This window comes from Bactrocera dorsalis, chromosome 3 (assembly GCF_023373825.1).
Source record: "Bactrocera dorsalis isolate Fly_Bdor chromosome 3, ASM2337382v1, whole genome shotgun sequence".
Classification (NCBI taxonomy): Eukaryota; Metazoa; Arthropoda; class Insecta; order Diptera; family Tephritidae; genus Bactrocera; species Bactrocera dorsalis.
In genome coordinates this window covers 10,153,519-10,175,450 of record NC_064305.1, presented here as the reverse complement: position 1 = coordinate 10,175,450, position 21,932 = coordinate 10,153,519, and the positions used below count along the sequence as shown (strand labels likewise).

Sequence of the window (21,932 nt, the reverse complement as noted above, 5' to 3'; positions counted from 1 at the left end):
GGTCAACATAATAGGCATACTGAGCATTATATTCTCAACACCATCACCCATCTTGAGACTCATTCATTATTGGATAATATTCGACCGAATAGACCACGTCCAGCATGCAGTGAAGAAAATATAGCAGCAGTAGCTGACAGTGTACACGAAGACCGTAGAGAATCGATTCGGCGCCGTTTGCAGCAACTCGTACTGACGTTTGGAACGACTTGGCACATTTTACCTTGAGATCTTAAATTGAAAGTGTACGAAATACAACTTGTGTAGCAACTAGAGTCGCTCGACCCGCTCAAGGGACATAGCTTCATTCTATGGGTTCTTGAAAAGTTCCAAGAAGATGTGATATTTTGAAGCTAAATTTTGTTCAGCGATGAGGTTCATTCATTTTTGTCTTAATGGGTATGCAAACAAGTAACATTTCCGCATTTGGAACGAAGAGCAACCTGAAAAGATTCAAGAGCTACCATTTCATACAGAAAAAGCAACAGTTTGGTGTGATTTGTGGACCGGTGGAACCATCAATAACATTTTATCGATTTATTAAAATAATAGTAGCCTTTATAAATTTGCTTAGTCTGAAGATATTAAAAAAATCATTTGCTATTTTATTTATTTATCTTGAACAAATTTCAAGTACAGTCCACCTTTAGCTTCTAGCATAAATCTTTTCGAATCAAATCGAATTTTCTTCGTTGTTTTCTCACACAATTCCACACGATGCCGCTTTAAGATATAGAGTAAACCGAGCTTGACTTGTAGCATACCAAGCCGACTGCCAATACAACCATGTGGACCGGCGCCGAATGGTAAATAAGTCATCGGTTTAATGGTGGGCAGTTTCTCTTGCGAAAATCTTTGTGGATCGTAAAGTTGTGGATTGGGCCAGAACTGGAAAAAACATGAGAAGAATTATTGCGACTGGAATCCATCGTGCAAATCGAGTTTCTGGAGCAACATATTCTTTAAGATATGCGAATATTCGGTACTATGTAGTTTCAAATTCTAATATAGGTACGGAAACGGGTACACATTCTTATATATGTTATAGAAAAAGTTTCTTTACCGTATTTTGAGTTTTTGCTAACTTTTATAGTTTAATTTATACAATTCTTACCTTTGGATCACTATGTAAGCCCAAAATGGAGATATACGCCGGCACATTTCTAGGTATACTCAAATACTTCTTTCCCTTGTCAAACCACAACGTCTGCTGATCGCCATTCGGCAAACACTCACGATTGATGAAGGGTGCTGTTGGATAGAGACGCAGTCCTTCGGCGACTACCATATGCATGTACGGCATATGCATTAACTGTTTGTAACTTACACCGTCATTGGGTGCGCTCGGTGGATCTCGAAAACTAGCAGCTATTTCGGCTTTTAATTTTCGCTGAATTTCCGGTTGCTTTGCCAATTCGTATAAGATGAGCGCGATCAATGAAGAGGACGTCTCAAAGCCCGCCAATAGAAAAATACCTACTTGTGCGGCGATAAAGTCCGGATGACGCAGCCAAGCGCTGCAAGGTTCTGAGTCACTCAAATGCTGTTGCATGCTCAACAACAAGTCGATAAGATCGCCGCCGTCAGGCTTACGCTCGGTCCCTTTCAAGCGTTCCTCCACCAAACGCCGTAAGTAGTCGGCGTATTTGCGTGTGAAAACTTTCGATTTAAGCTTACGCACCCATCGTGGTAGAAAGAATATTGCAAAGAAATCAATAATCTTACGCAGACTGGGTTGGAAGAGATCTTCACATTGTGTGCGCATCTCGCAGCCATCATTGCGTAGACCTGCCACATCGATGCTATACAATAGCGCAGCAGTGACGTCAGTTGTGTAGAGCGCACACATTTCTTTCACCTCAATGATGGCAGCGACTCCAACATTGTGTTCGGACGCGTCTTGTTTTATCTTACGTGTGATATACTCTTCCAGTAGTTCGGCGTAGGTAATGAGTTTCGGATACATTACACTTTTGATATGTCCACTAGTGAAAAGTTTCGAAATCTCTCGTCGACTCTTGCGCCATATCGCATATTTGGCTAAAGGTAGCGTTAAAGCGCCCATGGGATCACTATGTAGATCAGCAGCCTCATAGCGGTTGGGAAAACTAGTAAACTGTTTCGTGAGTAACTGTTCGATCAATTGCGGTTCGCGTATAAGCAGCGCGGGCGTTTGTAGTATAAAGAAACCAAAAAATGGCGCCGATTGGAAGTTTGGCTCGTCGTAGAGCCTGCGAAAGTAGTCACCGAAAGAAGTACGTAACAACAGTAGTGATTTTAAATTTCCCAAAAGCGGTGTGGGCTTGAGATATGGTATTTTACGACGATGCCAATAACTGTAACGGCGTTGAAGCCAAAGTTGTATTAAGGTCATTGTGACAAGGATGAGCGCTATTGTGATCAACAGTTGGTAGCCGTAGACCGACATGACTTTTGTTGAGCTCTGAAAAATCAATTAAAGCAGAACGTTAAATATTCCATGCGGTGATGCCAAACTATGCTATGTTCGAGTAACTAAGATAAACCTTAAATTTTGTTCAAAGTCCTGTCGACTGCTGGACTAGCTCAACACTTAAAGGTTATAAGTCTTGTATATTAAATATTAAGAAATCTCATTTCAAAGCGCTCACACTGATTTTGCTAACTCTCCTCACAACACTACACTGAGTTGACCAAATTCGATCCAGAACGCTTCGCTATGCTACAAATAAAAATCGGACTTACCTATTTTCTACTTAACCACGAAGTGAGGACTTGTGCGCGCACCAAAATTCCCATGCAGCTGGATCGCAGGAACGGACTCGTGACGTGATCCAGGTCGAAGGCTGTATTTATCTGAATATTGTGCACAGTTCACAGTATAATCAGATATAGTGTGTTGTTAGTTGCCGTCCAGTGATCTGCGTAGATCAGCGCGGACCGTGCGAAACGCACGAATGAGTGAAAGTTGTTTGGTGTCATACGATTTTAAGGGCACGTATCACTGCACAAGCTCGAATATCGATTAGTAAACTACACACATTTGCTTCTAAAAAAATATTTTTATTTTTTGCAATTTTAGACTTGGGTCAACAGCACTTTTGCGTGTTTTGGGTAATTTATAAGATTTTCTAATTTTCATTTTCATTTTTATTGTGACGCATGACCTCAAGTTGTAGTACTATCATACTAAATAAGCATGTTCACGAATTTATAATTTACATTGACACTCCGCATGCCACACGCGATCACGAAGGGATCTTATGCCAGCTACAATGAATATTAAAAACTTCAAAATCTGTCGTATGACGTTTAATTCAAAAAAGATTTTGGGAATGTAGATTGGTACGAGTATGGTTTGAGAGTTCTGGCGAAGGAAATCTCTTTCGAGCTCTTCTCAACTTCAAACTCCCTTATTGATAGGGACAATGCTATGATTACACATATGATTAGTTATGAGAAGTTTTGAGTCTTATTTAATCCTAATTTATTCACATCAGAAAAAAACATGCTTACATTGCAGAGAAAGTTTCCCGAACTTTCAAAGCTATTAGGATTTCGAACTGAAAGCCGAATTTTTTTTAAGTAGCTGTATAAAGCTTTCGTTCAAGTGATTCATGTCAAGACCTCACAATCTTCGCCAACTAGTGGCTTTACGCCTGGAAAATCAACAACTGACGAGATATTCACCACCACCTCTTCAACGATTTCAAAGCTGCCTTTATGCCGCGATGTCTGAATTTGGTATCTCCGAAAAACTAATACTAATAATAATAAAACACCGTCAGGATCGCGAAGTATCTCCTTTCCGAGCCAAACGAGGTTTCAGAGCCTCGAAATCCAACGCAGAATAACTCTTGCCAACAGATGTCAGTTTGAACTTGAGAAGTAAAGTCCTCTTTCGACGTTCGGATGAGATACTGAAACTCATCTTTGCCTATATCGGTTCTCCAAAAATAAATTAAAGCATTTTCGAGAGTTACCAAAGGTCCAAAAAGACTGAGAATTGTGTTGGTCATAAACCTACCTTCAAAGGATCATTAATAAATTTCTTTTTCATTTTCCTAATAATTTTTATTAAAAAAAAGAGTTCTATAAATATTTAATTGTAGCGATACCTTTCGAAATTAGTTTGGATTTTGAACATTCACAGCCTTGCATTGCGCTCATAGCGTTTGTCATTGACAAATTTCAAGTAAATGCCTTCCTTATGGCCTAAGCCTAGGAACAGTGGATCAAAAGAAATTTCCGACGGTGTCTTCTCACATGTAGTGACATAATGATTCTTCAGTATATGCACCAAACCAAGTTTAGACTGCAGCAAACCGATGCGAGAACCAATACAGTTACGTGGTCCAGTACCGAAGGGAAGGTAGGACATAGGCTTATGGGTTTTCTTATTCTCGGCGTTGAAGCGTTCAGGATCGAAGGTGTTCGGGTTGGGCCAAAACTAGAATAAAAAAATTGTGATGGACATTAAAATTGCTTGAAACTTCAATTGATTCAGTAAGTACTCAGTTAACCGAAGCTAAACTAACTCACCTCTGGGTCACGTTGTATGCCGAAGATTGGTATATAAACAGGCATATCTACTGGCACTGTGTAATCGTAATATGGTTTAAGGTCGAATGGCTTTTCCCCCTCTTTCGGCAGATGCTCCCGACCGAGAAAAGGTAGTGATGGGTATAAACGCAATACTTCGTCAACTACCATACCTAAATATGGTAGATTATTGATAGTCTCATAAGACAATCTACCTTGCTCAGCTACGAAAGCTTCACAGATCTCCTTGCGCAGACGTTCTTGTAAATCAAGCCTTTTGGATAATTCGTATAGCGCAAATGTCATTGTCGAAGATGACGTCTCAAAACCAGCTACCATAAATACCACTGCTTGTGCTGTTAAGATATCCTGTAGCTGAGCATTATACTCGCCCTTCGCAACTGCCTCTTGTTTAAGGCTCACCAACACATCGATCAGATCGTTACGCGGCGCTTTGCTCTCTTCTCTTAACGCCATAACATGTTCGATGGTGCCACGTATAAAAGTTTCGAACTCCGGTACCAAAATTTTCACACGCAATGTTGTGGTCCATTTCGGATAGAAGAATGCGATAAGGAATTGAATAGCGCGACGGAATGTAATGGTTAGCTGTTTTCGGCCTAGCGCACGAAACTCGGCATTCGGATCTACAAGACTATTGGCTTTAATGCCAAAGGCGGTGGTGGCAATCACATCGGTGGTGAAGTTTGCACAAAGCTCTTTAACTTCAGTTACGAAAGCGTCGTCTGTTTTCGCAAACGAATTCAAATGGGCTTCCAACTCCGTGCCGATCTATTTGCGTGAAACGAGGGATACACATAGCAAAAAATATATAATATATTAATATTAAAGTTAGGTACAATTATTCGTGCACTTACCTCAGTCATTAGTGAATACATTTGTTTGATCTTTCCTGTTGTGAAAACCGGCGTTATTTTCGTTCTCAAATCCTTCCATTGTGGATTGCGTATAAAAAATAGATTGTACGCGCCCAAGGGATCATTGTGTGGATCAGAACCGCCTGCCCGATTGGCGAATTTTGAGAATTCCTTGATGAGCACAGATTTTATAAGTTCCGGTTCACGTAGCACTAATGCTGGTTTGAGGAGCATGTAAATGCCGACTGCAGCAGCCTTTGACATTTTAGCATCATTATAAATGTCAGATAGATATAGAGAGAAACTATTGGTCCTTTTAAACAAAACTTCCATATTGCCAATTAGTGGCAATGGCGTCATAAAGGGAATCTTATTGCGTTTCCAGTAGCCATATGTGTAGCGACACCAAACGTAGGCGAGCGCCAAAAGAGCCGCCAAGAGGCATACAGTACCTGCCGTCAGCATTACGAGTTAAACACTGTATTCGAGTGTGTGGAAAAGAAAGAGTGATAAGTGATTTTAAAAGCATGAGTTTTTACAAAAGTCGCTAATTGTGTTAGTAAGTTCATCGATTTTTGGGGTGGCTAGTTAGTAACCCTAAAATTCGTTTAAAATTACATACAGTAGAATTCCGATTATCCGGATCATATAAAACCAGGGGTATTCCGGATAATTGATTTCAAAACAAATCAAACAATATTTAAATTACATGTAATAAAGTTTTATTTTGTAATAAGTTTTACAAGTGTAGTTTAGATAATATGTACGATGTATAAAAACCGAGCTATAACGATAAATAATGTATTACATAATGCCTATGTAATTTAAAATTTTGGTTAGAAATAACTTGTTATTGGTCTTTGACGTAAAGAATCACATCGTTTCATTGCGGCCAAACCCCTCATGCGTTTCAGTTGTAACAGCTGAATGGGATCCGATTGACAATTAGAGCCGATACGAATGAGTCCGGATAATCGGATATTGGGATAATCGATGTTCGGATAATCGGGATTCTACTGTATGTATAATTTGGACTTTTGTTTCGTTTCTTTGCTTAGCTTAACTAAATTCAAAGTTACTGTATAATCTTTCTTGTAGCATACAAGATCAAATTGACACAAGAACCGTAGGCAATTGAACACCAGAATCGTTGTATGTTCGTGAATTGGGCTGAGCAACAACTTGAAATTGATCCGGATTTTCATCGAAAAATCATCTTCAGCGATGAGGCTCATTTCTGGTTGAATGGCTTCGTCTATAAGCAAAATATGCGTTATTGGTCAGGCAGCAATCCACACGTACTCCATGAGTTACCATTGTATGCTGAAAAAATAGCAGTTTGATGCGGGAGGACGGTGCCACAGATCACACAGCGAATGTCACAATCGATTTATTGAAAACCAAGGTCACCTCGGTCATGCGATTGGACGCCGTTAGACTATTCCCTGTGGGGCTACGACAGGTCTATGGTCTATGCCAATAAGCCAGCAACCGATTGATGAATTTCGTACGATTATTGAACGTGATATTGTAGCAGCATCGGCCGGTTTATGCTTGAAAACCGTCGAAAATTGGGTTCAGCGTCTGGACTACTGCAAGCATGGCCACCACACAAAAGAAATCGAGATCCATACATAAAGGCATCGAAAGTACTTTCACAGGAATAAAGAATTTCAGTGATATCTCCAACTGTGCAAGTCATCTCTCTTAAAAAGTTTCAGCTTTAACATAAGAAATTGTTGAGTAATGCCAAACCGGCATGTTTGTATGGTGTAGTCCAAGTTATTTAAGTGTGCTGATAAACTGTGTTTATGCTTTGTTTCTCTATTTCCCGGGAGTTTAATAAGTTATTAGCTAATTTCTGCAAGTCATTCAATAAACTCCAGTTCTAACTGATTTTGGAAGACCTTTTTGTTTTTTTAGGAAAGATTGGGAAATTCCACAATACGAGGTTTGACAATTAAGTAATGAGACTGATTTTATTGCCGCGCTTGTGGTAAACTTGTGACTTTGAAATTCCCTTTGTCTTTTTCCGGCATCTCTCCCTTCTTCATTGATATATGTACTATCGCTCTAGGTTGTTTAGTTCGCTTGCTGCGTCAAGTTGAGTAGACGTGTGTTTGTAGGGCTCGTCACGAAAATGGAAAAACGAAATCAAGAGCAACGCGTCGCGATAAAAAGCTCACAATGGTTGTCTCCGTTTTATAATTTATGCAATGCATAAAAGTTTATTATTTGTTAAAAAAAAATTTGCGAATTATCTCACATAATTTTGTGAATCACATCAAATATTTGATCTATTTCCAACCAAAAATTGATATTTCATTTAAAACTTCAAAGATTGTCCTATAGATTTTCATATAAAATTTCGAAGATTGTTCTATAGATCTTAATTTTACGATTTTTCATGATTTTTGTTTCAAAAATTTATCCGAATCATAAGTCATTTATTATCAAGTTTATTATTTACATTTTTTTATATTTTATTTAGAAAAATTTAGTTAATTACATAATTATTTATCATTTTTTGTTAGGTTTTTTTTTCTGTTGCAAAGGTCTACTTAATTTGCACAAATTAATTTATTCCCAAAAAGGAAAGCAGAAACTATTCACATACTTCACATCACCTTCCATTATTTTTATACATTTTTATTAAGAAAAAACACAGTTTCCAATTTATGATGTTTAACATTTTAAACTTTTTATAAAGGAGAAAACACACTCCTGCTTTTGGTTGATAAATGTACCTTACGACAAATTTCACTTATAAACAAGTTTTTAATTTCAGTCGACGTTTTGTAACGCGCCTCCAAAATAACACTAAGTATGCTAGTCTTAGCGATTTTGGCTTTTATTTTCAATCCAAAACTTATGCATGTATGTATGTGTGCGTGGATGTATCATTTATAGAATTTTGTTATCAATATAAAGGGTGTGCCAATATGCAAGATTTAAATTAACAACCAGGCTGTTTCAAAGTTAATCCAAGATTTCAATTTTCCGTCATTTTTATCTTGTAACCCCTAAAAAAATCGATAGCTGACAGTTTTGGCTTGGCTTACTAAAAATTACGCGTTACATGATACAACAACATGTCTTTCTTATTGAACTATATTTCAAGAAAAATGTAAGCTTGGCGGGCGCTGTTCGAAAATTCCATACAGAATATGGTCGGAGTAGTGTTTTAACTTCCCCAACTGTGAGGAATAACTGAAGTGGCAGCAAATTTAAATCTGGGGTTAATTTTGGCACACCCTGTAAAATTCAAATTGTCCATTGACGAAGACATATAAAAAGAAATAAACTTGTATACACAAAGTCTGTCAAGTAAGAGCGAGGGCCTAATACATATTGCGCAAAATTGAAAACACCAAGTCATGCTTGCGAGCTAAATTTACGCTGGTAGCGCTGTCTTTGTACACTAACTTAAGACCTTATCTTGATGTCACGTTTTACTGAGGTGTTTAAATAATTTGCTGTCTTCAATGCAACTGCTTACCTCCGTTATGCTTTTTGTAGATATACATTTAAGGTTTGGTATCTGATGGATTCCAAATGTGCGATGTTTGATTTGTTATAAAGCTGCGTAAGTAATTACAGAGAAAGTGAAAAACTGTTTACTTGCTTCCTTTGAGTTCACAGCTGCGGTACGTGCTATTGTGAGGGTTCCCATTTTAAATGCATGTTTTCCAAATGGCTCCAAATATACTTCCAAATGTACTGCTTTCCTGATCCTATGTAGTAAGTCCTTGGTTTTTGTTTTGTCGTAGTTTGGTCATATCTGTTTCGTTATTATATCCTTGGTTTTAGATCGCCATTTGTTCTGCGTTGTTTGTACAAATTGCGTATTGAGCTCCCTCTTCTTCGCTCCTAGCGGACACGCTATTGTCTCTGCCTCGGTTTGGTCTAGATCAGTGGTTCCCAAACTTATTTTGTCTACCGCCCACTTTGAGAATAAATATTTTTTTAGCGCCCCCATTTTTTCACCTATTTAAAAACCACTATAACTTCAAATTAATTATTGTGACCTATATATGTATGTACATATATTAACATAGAATTCTAAACGAAACTTTTACTATAACCAGCAACTTGAAACCTGGGCGCAGTAGGTAACATACAACGGCGCTTGGGTCTCAAGTTAACTCTTACGGGCTCCACCTGTCAATAAGATTGATTATTGAAACACAACTTTATAGTATTAAAACAGAGAATCTTTTATTAAAAATAAAACTAAAATAATCGATCCATATATAAAAACTAATGTGAAGGATGAATCTGATGCTGTTTAATAAGTTCGTTAATATCAGGTTCCAATTTACTCAAGAACAGTCGCAAGTCGCCACGTTCGGTAACAAGCAAACGATTTCTATTTTTAGTAAGCAGTGTTGTCACAGCACTAAATCCGCGTTCACACAAATATGACGATGGGAATGCTATCAAGAATCGTTGAACGATTGACCACAATCCAGGGTACAATTGCGAGATCGGTTTTTGTAGCCAAAATTCTTGGTAACCATTTTTGAACTTGATTTTTATTTTCTCATTTGTTGTCAATTCTATAAGTTCTTCTTCCAGCTAAGGTGACGTTGCTGTGTTGACATTTGAAAACGGATCCAATACCCAGTCTGGTATTTCCAAGTTCAAAATGTCCTGGTATCGTTCGGTGAAGTCAATGTGGAGGTTTTCCAAATGTTGGCAGTAGGAAAACAATTCGTCGTTACTACATGATACTGATAAATTCGGAAAATTGTGTAACTCACACCTGCCCAGATTCTTTTTGTGTATAAGCAGTTTGGCTGCGAAAGCAGCAACGACGTTTTTTGTTTTAATTAAATTTAGTTTATCGCCTTGCAGCTGGAGCTTCATGTCGTTGAACAATCTATACAGGTCTGTCATGTAAGCTATATCATTCTTTGATGTTATGAGCTTGTCTTGATATTCTGTATCTTTAGTTTCCAAGAGCTCTAGAACAGAGTCAAACAGGTTGTAGAATCGAGTCAGACAATTGCCTCTTGATAGCCAACGAACTTCAGTATGAAACAACAAACGACTGAAATCCTCGTCATTAGTAATACAAAGCTGATGAAATAAACTATCATTCAGAGAGCTGTTGCGGATTTTATTGACTGCTTTGATGACATATTGCAGTGATTGAAATAGTTTTTCACTTAAGTTTCTAGCAACTAAATGTTTTGCTACACTTGGCTGAGTATTATGCTTCTTCTCTAGGTCTTGAAAATATGCAACATTCTTGTCTCTCTTATCTGGATGCATTTTATTCAAATGATCTTGCAGTCTTGAAGGCTTCATTGCTTCATTCCAAAATATTTTTAGACATAGAAAACACAAAGGCGAGGATGTGGTATATGTATGAGCTACGCGGAGAGAAATATAGAACCGAGTTTGAGCAATCTTTTAATTCATATTAGTTGATGTTCACAAGTTGTTGTTGAGAGTCGAGAGCTCATGTAGTCGTTGTCTAAGAGGCCTCCTACCTAAATAAAATTACAAACAACCCTCCAGGCCTCTACACAACGCCCATATTTTCTTTCTGGGTCTCTTACCGCCCCCTTGACACCTGCAGCGCCCACAAGGGGGCGTTATCGCCCACTTTGGGAAACACTGGTCTAGATAAACTTCAGACTTAGCGTTGTCTCTCGTCGTTACCGAAAATGTTTCTATAACCCGGAATTCAAATTATGGTTAAGTCGAGTTGACCTACCAGTCATTTGCCATTGTCGTAGATGACGTCTCAAAACCAGCTGACAGCTGCATCTTGTGCTGTCAACATATTTTGCAACTGTTCATTAAATACGCCTTTCGCAACAGTCTCTTCTTTAAGACTCACCAACACATCGATGACGTTGTGCACGACGCTTTGCTATCACTCTATTGAAAAATAATCAGTTTTATCGGGGCGAGTCGAGCAAGAACGCGTTTCATACCCAAAATATCCACCAAAATAATGAGAGAGATGTCGAGCTCTCTTGCCATCTCTGTAAAATTAGCTTGAAGATGTTTCAGCTCCATATCCCTCACTTTTATAATATTTTCTTCAGTTGAAGAGGTCGAATGTCGTCCAGAATGAGGCAATGCTCCAACCATCTCTCGACTGTCTTTGAAGACTTTGTACAACTCGTAGTATTATGTTTTAGAATCACCGAAAAACCCTTTCCAACATTCGCAATGATTCCGCACACGAAATTTGGTAAGAAATACAAAATTTGAGACAAATTTTTTGGGGGATATTTTTACCCATTGTAAAACCCGCAAGCGGTGTCTACGCCAATTAAGAAGAAGAAAACCCGCAACATATTACGGATGTGTACCGACTTAAGCATTTCTGTAAGCAAACTGATTGACAGCAATCTTCAAAAAGCTCTCACATATCGAAAACGACAATTGTTCCGTAACCCTTATCGCAGCTCTTGAAAAAAGTGTTACAGCTGATCAGTTCAAGAGCTATATGTTTGAAATACATAAATTATTTTAATTAATTATTTAATTGCTTAAGGCACTCGCCGATAATGTGAGTATGCTATGGTGTGTCACAAGTAGTTCAAGTCTGCTGATAAACTCTAAGTTCCACTGTTACTGCTTTGTTTGTGGAGAACAGCGAAGTATAGCATGAAGGCTAGGTAATGTCGTCCGAATGGAAAAAAAACGATCCAGCTCTGAAAATATTCAACGCAATACCCGTCGGTGGAAATAGAGGAATAGGAAGACCTTCACTTCGTTGGAAAATCCAAGTAGAGAAGGTCTCTGGCTTCGCTTGGAATCTCCAATTGGCGCCAAGCAGAGAAATAGAAGAATAACTGGCGCTGTTGTAAACTCGGCTATAACCGCGAAGGCGATGTCAACGCCAATAAAGAAGAGTAATTTTAGTGTCTACAACTTTGAAGTGATATCCATTTTAATAATAATTTTCTTTTGTTTTTGAACATCCAGATGACATACTTAAAAGACATCTTTGTCATAAACCTACCTTTAAAGGATCATTAACAAATTTCTTTTTAATTTTCTTAATAATTTTTATTAAAAAAAGGAGTTCTATAAATATTTAATTGTAGCGATACCTTTCGAAATTAGTTTGGATTTTGAACATTCACAGCCTTGCATTGCGCTCATAGCGTTTGTCATTGACAAAGTTCAAGTAAATGCCTTCCTTATGGCTTAACACTAGGGACAGTGGATCAAAAGTCATTTCCGACGGTGTCTTCTCACATGTAGTGACATAATGATTCTTCAATATATGCACCAAACCAAGTTTAGACTGCAGCAAACCGATGCGAGAACCAATACAGTTACGTGGTCCAGTACCGAAGGGAAGGTAGGACATAGGCTTATGGGTTTTCTTATTCTCGGCGTTGAAGCGTTCAGGATCGAAGGTGTTCGGGTTGGGCCAAAACTAGAATAAAAAAATTGTGATTGTCATTAAAATTGCTTGAAACTTCAGTTGATTCAGTAAGTACTCAGTTAACCGAAGCTAAACTAACTCACCTCTGGGTCACGTTGTATGCCGAAGATTGGTATATAAACAGGCATATCTACTGGCACTGTGTAATCGTAATATGGTTTAAGGTCGAATGGCTTTTCCCCCTCTTTCGGCAGATGCTCCCGACCGAGAAAAGGTAGTGATGGGTATAAACGCAATACTTCGTCAACTACCATACCTAAATATGGTAGATTATTGATAGTCTCATAAGACAATCTACCTTGCTCAGCTACGAAAGCTTCACAGATCTCATTGCGCAGACGTTCTTGTAAATCGAGCCTTTTGGATAATTCGTATAGCGCAAATGTCATTGTCGAAGATGACGTCTCAAAACCAGCTACCATAAATACCGCTGCTTGTGCTGCTAAGATATCCTGTAACTGAGCATTATACTCGCCCTTCGCAACTGCCTCTTGTTTAAGGCTCACCAACACATCGATCAGATCGTTACGTGTCGCTTTGCTCTCTTCTCTTAACGCCATAACATGTTCGATGGTGCCACGTATAAAAGTATCGTACTCCGGTACCAAAATTTTCACACGCAATGCTGTGGTCCATTTCGGATAGAAGAATGCGATAAGGAATTGAATAGCGCGACCTAATGTAAAGTCTAGCTGTTTTCGGCCTAGCGCACGAAACTCGGCATTCGGATCTATAAGACTATTGGCTTTAATGCCAAAGGCGGTGGTGGCAATCACATCGGTGGTGAAGTTTGCACAAATCTCTTTAACTTCAGTTACGAAAGCGTCGTCTGTTTTCGCAAACGAATTCAAATGGGCTTCCAACTCCGTGCCGATCTATTTGCGTGAAACGAGGGATACACATGGTAAAAAATATATATTAATACAAAAGTTAGGTACAATTATTCGTGTACTAACCTCAGTCATTAATGAATACATTTGTTTGATCTTTCCTGATGTGAAAATCGGCGTTATTTTCGTTCTCAAATCCTTCCATTGTGGATTGCGTATAAAAAATAGATTGTACGCGCCCAAAGGATCATTGTGTGGATCAGAGCCGCCTGACCGATTGGCGAATTTCGGAAACTCCTTGATGAGCACAGATTTTATAAGTTCCGGTTCACGTAGCACTAACGCTGGTTTGTTGAGTATGTAAATGCCGACTGCAGCAGCATTTGACATTCTAGCATCCTTATATATGTCAGATAGATATAGAAAGAAACTATTGGTCCTTTTAAACAAAACTTCCATATTGCCAATTAGTGGCAATGGCGTCATAAAGGGAATCTTATGGCGTTTCCAGTAGCCATATGTGTAGCGACACCAAACGTAGGCGAGCGCCAAAAGAGCCGCCAAGAGGCAGACAGTACCTGCCGTCAGCATTACGAGTATAAACACTGTATTCAAGACTGTGGAAAAGAAAGAGTGATAAGTGATTTTAAAAGCAAGAGGTTTTACAAAAGTCGCTTTATTATGTTAGTCAGTTCATCGATTTGTGGGGTGGCTAGTTAGTAACCCTAAAAGTCGTTTGAAATTACATATGTATCAGCTGGACTTTTGTTTCGTTTCTTTGCATAGCTTAACTAAACTCAAAGATACTGTATTATCCTTCTTGTAGCTTCTAATGATCGAACCATAGCGAAAAACCCCTTCAAATCATATATCTATAAAGATTAGCCTAAAAATCTGTTAGCCATTAAGTATTTAATAATATATAAATATATTTACTGACATATTTAATAGCGCTACGTCCAATTTATGGTCGTCATAATCGTCCTGTCAGATCAACAATTGAGCGTTTATTTTAACGCAGTACATAAATATTTCCTTAGAAGTTCACTAAGTATTTTGTAAACACAATTTTAGCGAAATAAGTTTTAACTTTAAATAGGTAAATTATTATTAATTTTATTAAATACTAACAATTTTTTTTTTTTGTTTGTTATTTTTATTTTATGTAATAAACATTTTTCTAAGGAATACATTTTGCTTTTTTTTTTAACAATAAATGTTATTAATTTTTTCTTAATTTTTACATATTTATATGTATATATAAATCTTCAGTAGTTGTGTTTGTAATTGAACTGCTCCTAAACGGCTGGACCGATTTTGATGAAATGTTTTGTGTGTATTCAAGGGGGTTTGAGGATGGTTTAGATTCACAATTGGATTTGTTTTAACAATATTTTAACAATGAATTTATTTATTTATAAATTGTTGCTGATGTTAGAACATTTTACACATAATTCCGGCAGGCTGCGCTATAGCCGTGTCAGATATTGGAGTTTCAGTTGCACCTGGTAGATGGCGTTACTCATAAGTATAGTCTAAGCCATGAAGACTATAGACCATGTATATGGTGTATAGTTTCTAAACATTCATACTCTTATATGCTCTATATGATTCATACCTGGGTGAAGATTCATAACGGACAGTTCGGCTGGACACATTTGTTACTTTTTTACTTTCTTCTCAAAACTATTTATTTTGGAATTTGTTACTGTTAGGAAGTACATATTTACGTAATCCTTCATAAAGTTTTCCTAACCTACAAATATTTTTTTTTATTTATAGATTCATTGTAAATATTATTTCTACAAAAAAATACCACATCTTCGTGGAAGAGCAAAAAACATTGGTTGACTGTAAGTGACATCTGTCAACTATTAAAATACACAAGTTGTTAAGGGCACAGTTATTGAGGCAGCTGCACAACTACAGACACGCAGTCTGTCGCGTTCTATGTGTTCCGGACGTCAGTCGTCTGTACAACTGTGCACGCTCTAAATAGTAAACACCTCGATATAACGAATACCCAAGTTTTTACATTTTAACAATATGAATATAGTGCACAAGTTTTACAATAATAAAATCACTATATTCATGCACGACTGTATTATACATAAATCTATACATACCAGTATGTATAAAAGAAAGTTGTGTTAGTTAGTAGTGCAATATTTAAACGGGAACGATGAAGTATATGCGTACAAATAAAATGCTTAATATGAGAACCGTCTCATAATATGCAATTCCACTAGGCTGACTATCGATTGAACTCGGTTGATTTCACTGGGCTCAGCCCAAATTCAACAGTATTTTTCTCTCAAAAACCAATGCTTTATTAACACACGAAATGCTTTTTGATTAATTTTTTTTGTAAACTAACACAAGTTCACCAAAAATGCTATATCTCCTTAACTAATGGTTATAATCTAAATAATAGAAATCATATAAATGATATTAGTAGTACTGCCTATGTAACAGCCACAGTAAAACGTGAACGGGTCCTCTAGTTTTTTTATATTTTGTTTCAAATATATATTTTTATTAACATTTTTTTTTAATTTTTATAATTTTTTTATATTCTGTTTCGAATATTTATGCAATGCATAAAAGTTTATTATTTGTTAAAAAAAAATTGCGAATTATCTCACATAATTTTGTTAATCACATCAAATATTTGATCTATTTCCAACCAAAAATGGATATTTCATTTAAAACTTCAAAGATTGTTCTATAGATTTCCATATAAAATTTCGAAGATTGTTCTATAGATCTTAATTTTACGATTTTTCATGACTTTTTGTTTCAAAAATTTATCCGAATCATAAGTGCTTTATTATCAAGTTTATTATTTAAATTTTTTTTATATTTTATTTAGAAAAATTTTAGTTAATTACATAATTATTTATCATTTTTTGTTTAGGTTTTTCTTTCTGTTGCAAAGGTCTACTTAATTTGCACAAATTAATTTATTCCCAAAAATGAAAGCAGAAACCATTCACATACTTCACATCACCTTCCATTATTTTTATACATTTTTATTAAGAAAAAAAGACACAGTTTCCAATTTATTATGTTTAACATTTTAAACTTTTTATAGAGGAGAAAACACACGCCTGCTTTTGGTTGATAAATGTACCTTCGACAAATTTCACTTATAAAGAAGTTTTTAATTTCAGTCGACGTTTTGTAACGCGCCTCCAAAATAACACTAAGTATGCTAGTCTTAGCGATTTGGGCTTTTATTTTCAATCCAAAACTTATGGATGTATGTAAGTGTGCGTAGATGTATCATTTATGGAATTTTGTTATCAATATAAAGGGTGAGCCAATATGTAAGATTTAAATTAACAACAGGATGTTTCAAAATTAATCCAAGATTTAAATTTTCCGTCATTTATCTAGTAACCCCTAAAAAATCGACAGCTGACAGTTTCGGCTTGGCTTACTAAAAATGGCGCGTTACATGATACAACAAGAGACCAAGATTTAAATTTTCCGTCATTTATCTAGTAACCCCTAAAAAATCGACAGCTGACAGTTTCGGCTTGGCTTACTAAAAATGGCGCGTTACATGATACAACAACATGTCTTTTTTATTGAACTATATTTCAAGAAATATGTAAGCTTGGCGGGCGCTGTACGAAAATTCCATACAGAATATGGTCGGAGTAGTGTTCTAACTTCCCCAACTGTGTGGAATAACTGAAGTGGCAGCAAATTTAAATCTGGGGTTAATTTTGGCACACCCTGTAAAATTCAAATTGTCAATTGACGAAGACATATAAAAAGAAATAAACTTGTATACACACAGTCTGTCAAGTAAGAGCGAGGGCCTAATACATATTGCGCAAAACTGAAAACGCCAAGTCATGCTTGCGGGCTAAATTAACGCTGGTAGCGCTGTCTTTGTACACTAACTTAAGACTTTATCTTGATATCACGTTCTACTGAGGTGTTTAAGTAATTTGGTGTCTTCAATGCAACTGCTTACCTCCGTTATGCTTTTTGTAGATATACATTAAAGGTTTGGTATCTGATGGATTCCAAATGTGCGATGTTTGATTTATTATAAAGCTGCGTAAGTAATTACAGAGAAAGTGAAAAACTGTTTACTTGCTTCCTTTCAGTTCACTATTGTCAGGCTTTCCCATTTTAAACGCATGTTTTCCAAATGGCTCCAAATGTACTTCCAAATGTACTGTTTTCCTGATCATATGTAGTAAGCCCTTGGTTTTTGTTTTGTCATAGTTTGGCTCATATCTGTCTAATTATCCTGAGTTTGGTTGTAGATCGCCATTTATTCTGCGCTGTTTGTTCAAAATTGCGCTTTGAGCTTCATTTTGATCACTCCTGACGTACGCAGTATTGTCTCTGCCTCGGATTCGTCTAGAGAGGTTCGTGACTTAGCGTTATCTCTCGTCTACTTTTTTGTTGCCGAAAATGTTTCTACTCGTATAACCCGGAATCCAAAGTCGAGTTGACCTACCAGTCAGTTAAGCCAGTCAATGCCATTGTCGACGATGACGTCTCAAAACCAGCTGACAGAAATACGGCAGCTTGTGCTGCAACATATCCTGTAACTGAGCATTATACTCGCCTTTCGCAACAGCCTCTTCCTTAAGGCTCACCAACACATCGATCAGATCGTTACGCGTTGCTTTGCTCTCCTCTGTTAAAGCCATTACATGTTAGATGCGGAATGTAGAGGCCCACTTGGGGACGAAAAAGGCGATGAAGAAGTCAATGGCGCGTCGGAATGTAAAGGTGAACAATTTTCGTCCTTGCGTGCGAAATTCGCCGTTTGAATTTATAAGACATAGACAAGCCCCAAGAGAGCCGCCAGGAGGAAAGTAGTATTTATCGACAGCATTATGCGCACTGCTTTCGAAGAGCGTAGATGGTAAAGAGAGTAAAGAAAAATATTATTTATAAGATATTTTGATGGATAACATAATATTTAGGTTAATTTCTGGATTGAACTCGAGTCCTATGTACATATATAGTATGCGCTACCGTCTATTAGTAGAAGCAAAGTATCTGTGCTGTACATTACTGCAGTTTCTTTATTAATCTAAAATCAATAAATTTATATATAAGTTTAGTAAGAGCATTCTTATCAGGGCCGTATTATCCATCCAGTAGCTTTCACTGATCGAACCGTAGCTAGAACGACCTCTACTTATAGGGTACCAAGTTTCGCCCTAAATTCTTTAAGCCACGCGATATTCAAAAAGCGCCCTCATAACGGAAACGACGATTGTACGGTAACGGTTTTCGCTTTTCGTGAACATTTTCTACGGCTGAACAATTGTAGAACTAGATAAGTTCGCCTGTACCATTTGCAATACATAAATTTTATTAATTAAGTATTTAAAGACCTAAGGCTCTCTCCGCTAATATATCAATATACATATTTACTGACTTATTTATAAGCTTGTATGTATGTTTGACTAAAATAAGCAAGTCATCTCTCTAATATCGTTTCAGCTTAAAGATAAGCAATTGTCGAGTAATACTAAACTCGTCTATGCCCTAATGTGGTAGCGCAAGTTTTTCAAGTGTGCTGATAAACTGTGTTTATGCTTTGTTTCTCTATTTCCAGTAGTTTAGTAAGTCGTTATTAGTTTCTGCAAGTCATGCAATAAACAACAGGTTCTAACTGTTCTAATAGATATACTATACTATAAAAAAAGCCAAGATAACACAGCTCGAAATATTTAATTTAGTAGATACAAAACAAGTTATTCAATAAAGCCGAAATCTAACTGGTTTTTGAAGAACTTGCTTGTTTTTGCAAGAAAGGGAAATTCCGCATAAAAGTTCACTAAGGTCTTTGTAAACATAATTTCATTTCAATAAATTTTGATTTTAATATAATTGACATATTTAATTATATTTATTTTCATTATAAATTATGATGATTTCAAAGTCGGTGACCAACATCAATCTAAAAATGCTAAAACGTCTCAAATTTTAACACCAGCGTCTTAAATATATTTTGTTTTAGTAATAAATCGAATATTTTTCCTCACCGATAAAACTTTTTTTTTAAATAATTTAAGGCCGAAATTTTGGTCAAAAATTGATTTTTTTGAGATACCGCCATTATGTCAAACAATTTCATTTTACTTATTCCTTCGATTAATTAATAGACTTAACATTACTTAACGAAATCTGTTTTTAATTTCACAGGATCCAATTCAGCGATATATTATTGTCGATATATTGTCGCCGTAAAACAGCTTTTCTGAGAGAAGCTTCCGAAGATCAGCTGTAGTTCCTTTCCAAATAAATGTTTTTACAAAAACTAAGTTACAAAATACAGTTAAAAAATACCGCAATTTGTGTACAAATATTTACATCAATAAATTTAAAAGTTTTCGCAGAAAATAATCAGGATTTCATGGGTTTATTGTCTCATTAAAACCATAACATCTCTAAAATATTGTTCTAAATTTTCAAGTTGATCCGAGAATAGTTTCGGAGATACAGCCTTGCGAAATTGTGCGCTCGAGGCTAAGCGGGCCATCTTTCGATTCATTTTTATCGAAATTATGTTTTTGAGGTCGGTTGGCAAGAGTTCTCGAGAACTACTCAATTGATCTTCATGAATTTTTACAAAGGTCAAATTTGAGATACAATTCTTAAAGACTTCGACGAAGGATTTTTTTTCTTGTTGTGTAGACTTTAGTTTTACGATTTTTTCATGACTTTTTGTTTCAAAATTTTGTCCAAATCCTATCGCGCTTGTGATTTAAATTTTTTTTATTTTTTAAATTTTTTAAAAATATTTTTTCAATATTCTATTTAGAAAATTTTTAACTAATTTAAAATTCAATTCTCTCTCCTTTAAGTTTTCATTACACTTTATCATTTCTTTATTTCAGTTTTTTTGTAGCAAAAGTTTAATTGAAACGCACAAATTTTTTTCGGAAAAAATAAAGCTAGAATTCAATATATTCACATCCTTCACATCACCTTCCACACACTAAATCTGTTAGTCCTAGCGATTTGAGCTTTTATTTTCAATTCCAACAAACATAAGGATGCATGTGTGTGTGTATGTGTGAGCACGTAGATGTAGTAACATTTATAGAATTGTGTTATCAATGAATTCGAATTAAATACAGGATGACTCAAAATCAACGCATGATCTTAATTTGGCGCCATTTATGTAGTAAAGTGTTGATAATCCCCAAAAAACCGATAGCTGAGAATTTAGGCTTGGCTTACTTGTAGTAAAAGTGGCGCGTTACCCGATAGAACAACGTGTCTTCATTATTGAAGTATATGTATGTTCAAAAATAATGAAAGCTTGGCGGACGCAGTTCCGAAATTTCATACAAAATATGGTCGGCGTAATTGAAATGACGACAAATTTAAATCTTGCGTTAATTTTGAGACACCTTGTATACTTCAATTCTAATGTCAGTTGACAAAGGCATATAATTAATAAATAAACTTGTATACAAGTACATATATAACAACTATAAATAATCGTGTTGTTAACAATTGTTACAAAAAACGATCAAGGGCTTAATATTGCGCAAAACTGAAAATAACAACAAGTCATGTTCACTTAGGTAGGTAAGAGGGCTGCCTTTCGAGGTCAATTAGCGCTGGTAGCGACATTTTTATATACAAACGTGACCCCTTATCTTGATATCACGTTTCATTGGGGTGTGTAAACCCCATTTGGTACCCTCAATGCAACTACTTATCTCCGTTATGCTTTTTGTATATATATAGTACATTCAAGGTTTTGTATCCGATGGATTCTGAAAGTTCGATGTTTGATTTGTCATAAAGGACTTTCCCGCGTTGACCTACCAGTGAGCTTTGTTTACTACGCTTGAGTTGATCTTTGGCGATGACAATGCTTGTAGTGCCTTCTGTTGATTGTTGAACAATCGAACTTTACAGGACTTCTCTATGCCCAGTAAGATAAAGAGATATCAAGCCCTTCGGAGTATTTCCCTGTCCTTATACTGCATTTCATTTTGGACCAATCACCTCAATACTTATAGCAGAAAGTGTTGCCACTTTACGTATGAAAATGCCTAAAGGCATTTGGTATAGGAGCTTATTTAGCAGTCATTCGTGCATGACTTAGACGCGCCGGTAACACCACACAAGCTGCTCTTTGAACTCAATTTAAGTTCCTGGGGAACATTCGCGATCAGCTATTCAATTTCCGCCCGTTGAGCGTTCAGCCATTTCTCACATTGAGTAAATTATGAGGTATCCCTTTTGGCACGACTTGCAGTGGTATATATTTTATATATG

The 21,932-nt window shown here is 36.5% G+C and overlaps 2 protein-coding genes across 2 annotated transcripts; both read right to left on the bottom strand.

Moving 5' to 3' along the window:
* Positions 1-488: 488 nt before the first annotated feature.
* Positions 489-3,008, bottom strand: LOC125777714 (probable cytochrome P450 6t3). Its single transcript, XM_049453025.1, has 3 exons — positions 2,725-3,008; positions 1,115-2,443; positions 489-888 (listed from the first exon to the last, which is right to left on the bottom strand). Exons 2-3 carry the CDS (start codon positions 2,426-2,428, stop codon positions 610-612), a joined length of 1,593 nt encoding a protein of 530 aa, XP_049308982.1. The 5' UTR covers positions 2,429-2,443; positions 2,725-3,008; the 3' UTR covers positions 489-609.
* Positions 3,009-4,027: 1,019 nt separating this feature from the next.
* LOC125777245 (uncharacterized) lies at positions 4,028-16,900 on the bottom strand. The gene is made up of 7 exons (XM_049451523.1): positions 16,783-16,900; positions 13,776-14,266; positions 12,903-13,694; positions 12,511-12,810; positions 5,400-5,867; positions 4,522-5,313; positions 4,028-4,429 (listed from the first exon to the last, which is right to left on the bottom strand). Exons 2-7 carry the CDS (start codon positions 14,238-14,240, stop codon positions 4,127-4,129), a joined length of 3,120 nt encoding a protein of 1,039 aa, XP_049307480.1. The 5' UTR covers positions 14,241-14,266; positions 16,783-16,900; the 3' UTR covers positions 4,028-4,126.
* Between the last annotated feature and the right edge of the window lie 5,032 nt (positions 16,901-21,932).